The sequence below is a fragment of the Cavia porcellus genome, unplaced genomic scaffold, assembly GCF_034190915.1.
Source record: "Cavia porcellus strain 051 isolate PalLab524CR breed Dunkin Hartley unplaced genomic scaffold, mCavPor4.1 scaffold_31, whole genome shotgun sequence".
NCBI classification, from domain to species: domain Eukaryota; kingdom Metazoa; phylum Chordata; class Mammalia; order Rodentia; family Caviidae; genus Cavia; species Cavia porcellus.
This window is the reverse complement of record NW_026947514.1, coordinates 46,162,905-46,173,600: the sequence shown is the minus strand read 5'-3', so window position 1 is coordinate 46,173,600 and position 10,696 is coordinate 46,162,905. Positions and strand designations below refer to the sequence as shown.

At 41.4% G+C, this 10,696-nt stretch overlaps 1 protein-coding gene across 1 annotated transcript in view; it reads right to left on the bottom strand.

The window, feature by feature from the left end:
- Positions 1–816: 816 nt before the first annotated feature.
- The window catches only part of Atg14 (autophagy related 14), a 39,063-nt gene continuing 29,183 nt past the window's right edge, over positions 817–10,696 (bottom strand). Inside the window, exons 8-10 of the mRNA XM_003472392.5 lie at positions 8,406–8,496; positions 8,243–8,328; positions 817–3,515 (exon numbers count right to left, since the gene is read on the bottom strand). Of these exons, the coding sequence (XP_003472440.1) occupies positions 3,209–3,515; positions 8,243–8,328; positions 8,406–8,496 (484 nt within the window). The 3' untranslated portion in view covers positions 817–3,208. The remainder of the gene's footprint in view (positions 3,516–8,242; positions 8,329–8,405; positions 8,497–10,696) is intronic.

Below are 10,696 nucleotides of genomic sequence, written 5' to 3'. Positions count from 1 at the left end.
GATAGTAGTATGTGACCCTAAGCAGATTGTGAATCGTTTTCCTAGGGTAATTTCCCACCAGGCTCCTGGGATGGGGAACTCCTTGAGTTTCACCGACTGGATGGCAGATGGCTTGCACAACTGCCCAATTTCCCGACACTGTCATGAAACAACTTTAAAATGACCCCAACCACTGAAGGAGATACCTGTTCTTCTCACCATGGCTTTAGTTGGATCCCTGCAAATGAAGAAGCTCCCTCTGTACACTAGATAGAAGCATATGTGTAACTTCGAGACTGAAGCTACACCCTGTCTGGGATTACCTTTTCCATGTCCCTCACGCCACTTGCTGGCTGTCTACAGGTAAAGGGATAGTGAGAGGACAACTGCCATTCATTATTTCTTGTTGGCCTGGCTGCTCCATGGCTGTCATTTACCGCTTGCACATCAACCTCAAATGTACTGATGATCCATCTAGGAGAGATTCATTACCCCAACACTGCTCAGTCCTCGGTTTTCTCTCTCTCACTTAAAAAAGTTTGGGCAGATTCCATTAGAACAGCAGACACCCAGGACTCTGCTACCATCCTGTGGCTCCCAAAGAGAAATTATCTCTGGAAAAAGTTTGTAAGGGAAGCAACCCGTTTCTTAGTTGCCAAAGACAGGTGATTACTAGTAACATCAGCATAATTTAAAACATAGATTAACAGGCTTTCTTTTCCTACCTGGCAAAGAATTCTATTAAAATGTGTAATTTACATGAAGGACTAGCTGGCTCTCATTCTTGCTGCTCATTTTAGCAGCAGAAATATCAGTTTATAAAAACTATTAGCAAAGCACTGTTAAAAGATTTATTGCAGTAATATAATAAAAGTTAGAAAACATTTGTATGACTCAAACTACTTTGGAAGTCACAAAGGGTAATTCCTACAACAGGAGGAGCACTGCACTCTCTGTAATAGTACAGACACTGAGTACACTTCCCAAGTCACGCCCAAGCCGTTACGTAAGTTCTGCGCCATGCCCTATCTGACATACTGTTTGCTTAACTTACAGGTGTGCAAAGCTTTTGTTATATTCCAGTACAAAAATGTCTGTGATAAAACTAAAGCAGCCTATTTAGTGACTATGGGTTTTTATTCATAATACCTTGTTTCAATAATTTTAAAATGCAAAACATGACAAGTTCTATGGCTTTTCATTTAAAAAAAAACCTGCTTAAACTTTTTAAACAGCGGTTTACATATTGTTGTGGCACCTAAATAAGAGATTTTTAATAAGCAGCAAAGAATAGAAAAAACAGTGGTTGAAATGTGTTACTTAAAAATATAGAATAGATCCAGTGCAAAATAATGAAACCAAAAATATTTCAGCAGTGTAAGTCAGTATGTTGTTCAAACCCATTAAAGGGTTGAACCGCTTAGCTCAATATAAAGTGCCTCTAGTTGATATTAACAATAAAATATACCCTTATCAGTCCCTAAATCTCCCACAACCTTGTTTTGTTGAATTATTCTAGATATGAGTTGGGGATGTCTATTCTTTAGCTTTGCTTTAAGTTTATTTGGTATTTGTTAACTTCATCATTTCCACTTCATGGAGTTCAGAACTCAGTGGTCAAATGCAAACCCAACCATCACCAAGCTGAGCACTCTGAAAAGCTGGGCACTTTTTGAAAATATAGACAGACTGTAAAGCACCCCAGTGGGGAACACCTGCCTTCTCCCTTAGCAGAAAATTCAGAGCCAGGGAATCTGGAACTCCTGGACAGGAATAAACTCCCTCCTCCCAACTCTACCCAAAACTTGACCAAACACCAAATACGCCAACAGCAAAGACTACGACATAGCACCTCGAGTTTGGAGGCAAAGTCCCACCTGTAATAATTACAATGAGAAAAGCAGCTAGGTAGGACATGGCAAACCTCTGAATGATTGATATCTGAGGTACTACATGCTAACCACACTAAGATACACTATTAATGCCTGTTAAGAATTTTTCATAGGATTGCTTTTTGTAATACATAGGGTTTTTGCAGTTATTAAAAATAAAAAATACATATTTGTACATAATGCCTCTTGCTATAGTTTTAAGATTGTCAACTAAAAAAATGGCAAGCTTTCCTGCTGAGGGGAAATTCTTTACTTGTGAGCCTTTTCGTGAACAGAGCATCCTGACCAAGGTCAGTCTCCATAGCAAAAGGACCTCAGGAGGCACAAAGCAGGACTGCCTTCTGAGAACACCTCCATCTACTGAATCCCTTAGGAAATGGGACATTTTTGAAATAACCAGAGGTTGCCTGTCTGGGCAAGCATTTGGCTTACTCAGGGAATGACCTTTATGACTTTTTTTTTTTTTTTTGGAGACAGGATCTCACTATGCAGTTTAGGCCGCCCTTGAACTCACTAGACTGGCTGTGAACTTACAGCAACCCTGACTCAGCTTCCCGAGTGATGGGATCACAGGCTTGTGCCATTACGCCTGGCTTCTATGACTTATTTTCACAAATAAAAAATAAATTACATTCAAAATGGACATAGTGTGAATGGTAGGAATTCAAAAACTAGGTAAGAAGGAACTTGGTACTCCACAGAATACAAGAAAACATCTCTGGGACATTACTGCATCTAGAGTTTCTTCCATTCATGGGTATGCGTCCTACAGAAAAACAAACCTTAGCTTCTTTGGTGTGTGTAGGGGCCAAGGAGAAACCGAGGAACATGATGGGTTACAACAGAGCGAGTTTTAAATTACTCTTTCCCCTCAAAAAACTAGCCTCTCCCAAATATGACTCAAGTCCTTATTCTAAAAACCAAAGAAATGAAATTTTTCAAATTGCTGGTTTTCTGCCAAAAAAAAAAAGTTACTGTCTTCCAAGTCACCAAGAATCACTTCCTTGTGATTCGTCCAACCCCTAGAACTTAAGTTTCAGCATCAAAGACAACACTGACAGGGGCCCTCCAGTGCTCAGGGGCTGTCTCCTTGACAGATATGGCCTCTCACAGCCCCTTCTGCCAGTGTTGGTATAGGCAGAAGCCCCATGATACCCTCTGCTCTAATACCCTAAGCACATGGGTCAAAATCACAGCCACTCAACAGGCAAAACTGCTTGTCTCCCTGCTGCAAATAACAATCCTTTTTGTTCCAAGTGCTATCTTAACAGACAAGGTTTACTAGGGACAGCTCTCGGGATAAGGGATAAGATCTAGTATGTTCTGGCCCGTGCCCATTAGCGGTGTCCAGTATAAGCTTTGAACCAGGAGGTCACAGAGGCTGCAGCAGAGGAAATCATTCCCCCTGCACTGCTGCTTGCAACGGGGGGAGACGCCTGGGAGCTCCGGCTCTGGGAGACTTCCACAGCCTGGGAGGGGATGTCACAAAACCGGGGGCTTGGCAGGTTCTCCCAGTCTGTGCCCAAGTCAGTTTCCTCATCACTTATGTGCTCATCTCCACTCTCATCGGATTCTCCAGCAACTCCAGGGTCTACAAATTCCATGGACTCTTCAAGGTCTGCTCGTACTTCAAAGGGTCCGGACCTGTGTGCAGAAAGTGAGGAGTCACAGAGAAGCACTGTCCCCCAGCCTGAGATCAGATGCTGTCTTTCCTAAGATGCTATCTCCTGGGGTAGAAGAACCCACAGCCATTCCCATCCCTTTTCCAAAGTCTCCACTGCACTCCCTGTTGATCTAGAGTTGAGGTTTTCTTTACCCAAGTAACAACTGCCACCCAAATTAGGAATAAAATAGTAATATCACACTTTTCTGATACACTTCTGACAGAAACAGCTATTTGATGTATACTATATTTCATTCAGGGTCAAATTGGTCCTGGTGCAACTGCCCACCGTGGACAGTCACGGCTGAAGATAGACGCACACCTCTATGTAACAAGTAAATGGTATGCAAAGAAAACTACACAGATGTTTCCTGTTTTTTGGAACCTCCCTCCCTCATAAAAAAAAATTCCTCAGGCTCAAAAATCAGAGATGATGTGGCTGTATGTAAGTCAGATAGGCTTCTTAGATTACTATTAACAAGCTCTGGCACTCACTTGAAAATACCTGTGTCTAATCTTCCAGGAATACACTTGTTGGACAGAATGACACAACTACTTAGGATATATTTACTTGTTACAGTGCATTTTTTTTATACTGTATTTCAGGAAAAACTATTTTTTATTCCCAAAAGGGCCCAAATGATACAATCATGGCCAAGTCTAAGAGCCCTTTCTTGGGCTCCTCAGCACCCTTCTGCAGGCAAAGCCAACACAGGCCTTTCTGCTACCCCCCCAGACAGACACTTTTTTTTTTTTTTTTTTTTGCTGCCTTTCGAATGCCTGTCAGCTTCAGGGGACAAGGCAGCCACCCTCATCTACGGCCCCTCCAGCAACTTCCCTGGAGCTACTTAAAAGGGTGGGTCCAGATCCCTTCAGCAGCCTGTATTTCTACTAGTGCTCCCAAATAAGCATGTGAGGCCTAAGCTAAATTCAGTTTCACTGATCATTACTTGGAATTAAAGAACACTTGAACATGAAAAAACACCCTTGCCATATTTTCAACCTCAGTCCCTAGCTCCTGGTACCCCTGGAACAGTAAAAGGCTGGTAATGGCACCTGATCCCTGCCTCCAGGGTCAAATAGGCCTCATTCTCCCAAGACAACTGTTTCCCAGCTGGGACACAGCAACCAGAGCTAACATGAATGTTCTAAGCATGGTGGTCAGGGCTTTACAGATATTAAACTCCAGGGTTTGGTCCTTGACTTCAATGAGCAATTCAACTACACAAGGTATTTTTCAGGATAAGGTGCTAGGAGGGGGACTGCTTCAACCTTTGAAACTTTCCAGGCCAAACAGACTAATGAGCATTGCAGCTGGTACCTTAACTTCACAGATTTCATTTACAATTCCTTAAGGTTCCCCTAACACTTCACTCCTTTTCTGCCTTTTTTTCCTTGGCAAGCAGGTCTACTCCAAAATAATCTTTTCCAATTTCTCTCCTCCTTGATCCATTCCTGCTCACCTAATCTCTAAGACTGAGAGTTACTACCTCAGACTCATCTCAGATAACCAATCTAGCTGGGACTTTTCCATCCTCCACAGGCTCCATATCAGTGGGCACAAGCTCCTGTCCACCCTCACTGGGCTCCCTCTGTCTCTAGCTTAGGCTGTCCACCCTCACTGGGCTCCCTCTATCCCTAGCTTAAGGCTGCTGAGTCTGTGCCACTCAGCGTCACCACAATGCTCAGTGCCAGGCTAAAGCTCCCAGCTGGAGGCTCAGTCCATCTGTTCCTCATTGGTATGGCTTCTGTATTCCTGGGTTCTCACAGCACATGTTTGTCACTTTCCCCAGCACCTTCTTCACGGCCTTCCCAGGACACAAGTAGAAATGACACAGGGAGAAACATCCTTTTCTTTCATCAGGTAGAGTTCCTTCAGAGTGCCTCCTTCAAGCCTGGTTCTTGGCTTGCAGCCCATAGATAGGGTAGATTCCACTTTGCATGGATCAGGCACTCAACTGAGTGCTCAGAATGAAAAAAGAGTAAGTGGAAGATTCCTAAAGAAGCCAAGCAGACTGATTTTGGTTCCAAGTAGCCACAGGAGCAGGGAGTCCTTTTAGAAGCTCTGAGATGGTTCTCCACCCAATGTTTTCCCACCAGCACTTGAAGATTAGAGCTGTACACTAACCAAGTACCAAGAGGACTAGTTCTTTCCCCTAATGACCTGGAGAAGAGAGATGATAAAAATCATTTCTCTAATCTGTAGTTTAGTTGAATAAATGACTTCTTTTAAGTCAAGGTCCTGAAGCCAGAATACTCATTTTCTCATGGAGTTAAGTGTATCAATTATTGGGGGAAAAAAAAAAAAAAAAACTTTTTAGCTTTCTAAAAAATTCTTTTGCAAAACATCTCATTTGAAAATGATGATGCGTTAATATAGATAACATCCTGCTTAACACTAGGTCAGATGAGAACCACAGGAGACCTGATCCTACGGGGATACTGTGACAGAGGTACCTGCATGGTTGAAGTTCTCCCCCCTTTGAGGCTTGTTACTCACAAAGGAGAAAAAACACAGAAACCACACAGCAGGGAACTGGGAAGCACCTTGACTAGGGATCTAGATCTCCAGCAAGGGAAACTCAGATTTGTGCCTCATGACATGGGTGCAGCAGGAGACCACACTCAGGTAGCACTCTTGCTGGAATGCACAGCCAGACTCTGCTTGGAGGAAGCACAGAAAACCATAAAGGAAAGGTCTGCTGGGGAGGGGGATTTATGCTTTTTTAAAAAAATGTTAACACTGCAAAGACAGGAGGCCGTGAAAATGTACCAGATTTAAAAGGGGTCGTGTGTGTGTGTGTGTGTGTGTGTGTGTGTGTGTGTGTGTGTGTAATACCTAACTCTAGATTAGATCCTTCACTAGAGAGGAAAAGCATTATTATGTAGGAAAGTCTGGACCACTGACAAATGTGCACACAGACAGCAAGTGAGAGTACTACATCCACTTGCTGAGGGCCATCACTGTAATACAGGCATAAAATATCTTAGGAAATGCACAGGTTTTAACCTTTTGTCTGCTATACATGTTGAAGAACCTATTTAACTTCATTAAAGGTAAACTTTAACTAGAAAACACTTAGGTGTTTGTGATCCTTCTGCTTTAGGTTCCCAGAGTGCTGGGGTCACAGGTGTACAGGTTTTTTGTTTTGTGTTTTCTGGTTTCTTTTTTGTCTTTTTGAGACAGGGTCTCTCTATGCAGTTCAGGCTGGCCTTGAGCTCACATTGTAACCTAGGCTGGTCTCGAACTCACAACAATCCTCCTGCCTCGGCCTCCCAAGTGCTGGGACAAGCCAGCACGCCCAGCTCAGATATGCAGTTTTTATACTGTAAAATTCGTAATTCCTCTTTCTTACAGTTTTGGGTTTGTGGCTTACTTGGGAATTCTTTCCCCACCCAATGATGATAGAACACTCTCCCTTAAAAGGTTTTCTTTTTATCATATCTGGAATTTAATCTGTATATGAATTGTAGTATATATCCAACATTTTCCCCACTTGAATACCAACTGGCCCACCTAACACCATAGCCGACTCAATATGCCACCCTGTGATATACACTGTACAGATCTACTTCAAAAGTCCTTATTCTTGTCATTGCTCTAGATTTTTGCATGTTAACAGCACCTTGTTTTAATCAACTTTATGTCTTGAAAGGGCAAGCCCAACCCTCATTATTCATTTCCAAAATTTCCCTGGAGACTATGCTGAACTTTAGAATCTGATTGTCAAAGCTCCATGAAATCCTGCTGAGTTCTTATCAATGTTCCTTCTGGGGAGACATTACATTTTGGTAATTTTGAGCTTTCTAACCTATAAAGTCATAAGCAATTTAATTGTCGCAGACCTTCTTTCACTTAGTCCCACTCCCCTTACAGGGCACAGCAGGCATTCTAAGATACATGTTCAATAAAAAATTTCATCATTTTCTGTAAAGACACTCCTCAGCTTACACTCCAATAAACCATCAACTGAAAATATTTTGAGTCAAAAGCACAATCAATACATCCAACTCACTGAACGTTACCGCTTGGCCTACTAAAAATGTTCTCAGAACACTCACACTAGCCTACAGTGATACAAACATTTGAGACAGCTGTTTCTGAACTCCTATTTCAAAGCGTGATGCCATTAGCCATACTCATCTCTGCAGACACATGCACAAGCTCAGGGCAAGCACAAAAGGGGACTGACATGGCACCCAAGAGGAGCCCCATCTATCTCAGACTTTTATGGGTTGAGATTAAGGAGATCTGCAGACCAGACTCACTTCTGTTTTTTTATTTATTTATTTATTTTTTGGTCTTTTTTGTTTTTATTGGTACCGGGGATCAAACTCACGACCGCACACTTGCAAGGAAGGCGCTTATGCCGCTGAGCTAAATCCCCAGCCCCCAGACTCACTTCTGTTTTTAAGATAATGGGTTTTAAACCAGTTCACTGTATAATCTTCTAATATCTTCATATCCAAAAAAAAAAAGGGCTAGACTGGCTCAATGATAAAAAGAAATTTGCTAAGAATTATTATGCTATAAGTGTCTACCAGGCAAGCATGTGGTCACAAGTTCGATCCCCGGTACCAAAAACAAAAAAAAGAATTATTGTGCTAGGCAAGGGACATACAGGTTCAAAAGAAAACATGCGAGAGGCAGGGGGAAACTGGCAGGTCAGAGAAAAGTCACAGGAGCGCACACACACCCCCGTCCTACCTGCCCAAGTGTTCCGAGCCTGAGCTGACCAGGTGCATGAGATTCCTGAGGGTGTGCAGTGGTTGTAACTGATCCAAATTTACATGCTAGAAAGAGCAAAGAATTCATTAATATTTTCAGCTATGTAACAAATCAGAAATGGTTCAAAACACATTTTCCATACCTGAGAAAAACAAAGGTAAAGGATATTTGTGTTCAGCTTCTTCACTGCTCGAGTAAACTTCTGTTTGCTGAGATTTTCTCCACAAAACTCACTGTAAAACAAATAGAAGTTTGGAAAATGGTATTTTCTTCAGAAAATTCTCTCTTAAAAAGTTCATCTGAAGAGTTATGCCTTGCACTACAGTTCATACATAGTCTCCCTTGTGTCTCTGTCTCCCTAACAAACTGCCCATCACAGACACTTTCTAAGAAATTGCCATCCTCATTGAGAATAATTTCATTGTACCTATCCAAGTACTCACCAAGCCATTACATTTCGGGAATTTACACTGCACAAATTTTTAAGCATAAAAGAAATGACAGTGGAAACATTGTTTCTGAAAGCATGTAAGTAGACCAGTCAGGTCCTGGTGCAACTGCCCACTGTGGACAGTCCACGGCTGAAGATAGACGCACACCTCTATTGCCTGCTCTATGGCTCTGTTCTGTGCTGACCCTCCCAGGGCCTTGGCCCTATCAGACTCTCTGCCTACAGCGTCTCTTCTCAGGGTCCTCGTAGCTTACCCCTCCCTCCTTCAGGTTCACGCATGCCCACACCTGTACCCACTCACAGGCAGCAAGACTTTCCCTGCAGCCAGGAGTCCTCACCCATCCTGGTGCTCTATGGCACCTGCCACTATGTGACAGACACACTGAGTGTTGTCTGTGTCCCTCACAGATGCATACACACGGGGCAGGGGTTATGCTTTTGTTGTCAGTGTATCCCATACTGGGACAGTGGCTGGCACAAAAAGCGAAGTGCAAAACACTTCAGGACACTATTTACATTTGTGTGTACTGCAGGCAGGTGATAAGGGAGTCATCTGCTTGATGTGCACAGAGGCTGAAAGGAAGGTCTTAGCAGGAACTGATAGATCTTTAACCACTTACCTGCCCAATTATTTAAACAGAAGATAACTAAAAATTTTATTTTTGTTCATTTTTATTATATAATAGGAAATATAAAAATGACAATTTTATCAAATTGATTCAATAATTTTTCTGTGCACAGTACTTGTTTTGTCTTGGTTTTCTAGGATAGTGTCTGGCCTTGAACTCACTAAGTAGCAGGCTAGCTTTGAACTCAGGTGATCCTTCTGCCTCTGCCTCCAAAGTGCTGGCATTACAGATGTGCATCACCATACCCATGTAACTTAAACATTCAATACATGTAACCAGTCCCCAAGATGACTATAAACTGAATAAATTGCAAGCATATACTAATAAAAATTTTTAAAAGGAAAAAAATTAATACAGAATGCAACATTATAATCTGGACAGTCATACTCTCTGAATTCTTTCTGCATCACTGTCTTCCTTTGAATAACATACTTTACACTGTCATGTTGGGGTTTCTTTTTTCCGGGGGTGGTATAATTTCGATAAAATGTCTATGCAACTGAATGTACTGGTGATGATGTCGATGATAAACATCTTGGTTGGCATTTCACTATCCCATATTTTTCAATTAGTTGATCTGTGAGACCTACTCTAAATTATAAATGATTTTCTTAACCACCTTGTTTTGAATAAATAATAAATAAATTTCATACTATTTAGTTCAGAAGGTACATAGATACTATATAATACTTTTTCCTTGCTTTTTGATTACAGGATAGCTTGTCAGATGTTGGTCAACCATGTCAACACCATCCACAAAATTATTGTAACCACTGAATTTTTTTAGTTTTGTTTCTTCTTTGAAGTTCCATCATTTCCGAATTATGAACTGTTTACAATAAGGAGACATCTGTATGTCTTTCCACTGCATAACACAGGCTTTTCTTCTCTGATATGCTAATATGTCACTTTTTCAGTGTTTTCTACTGTGGATCTACCTTTCTATTCAGTCTCACTGTCCCAGATATGTCCATTTTGAATTGTAAAAGAACATCACTGAGTTAGGAAAAGTATAAAGATTGTATCTAACATACTTAGGATAAGAGTTTTAACAGACTGCAGCACAAAATCATAGGTTATTTTTCACAAATGAAATACCAATTGGTAAAATAACCAGAATTTAGATTTCACTAGAAACAAACATCAACCGTAAAAACAATGTTCTAAATGAACAAATATGAAAAAAATAACTGACAAAAACAAATAGATGTATAAGTGTATCTCATGCAAACAAGAACTGACTGGTTGAAATGATGCCTGCCTAAGCGATGCTCAGGATAGTCAGTCTGCAAGCAAATGTGCTGTCCAAGTGATGCCCAAGGTAAACTATTAAGCAGTTTAAAAAATTTCTTC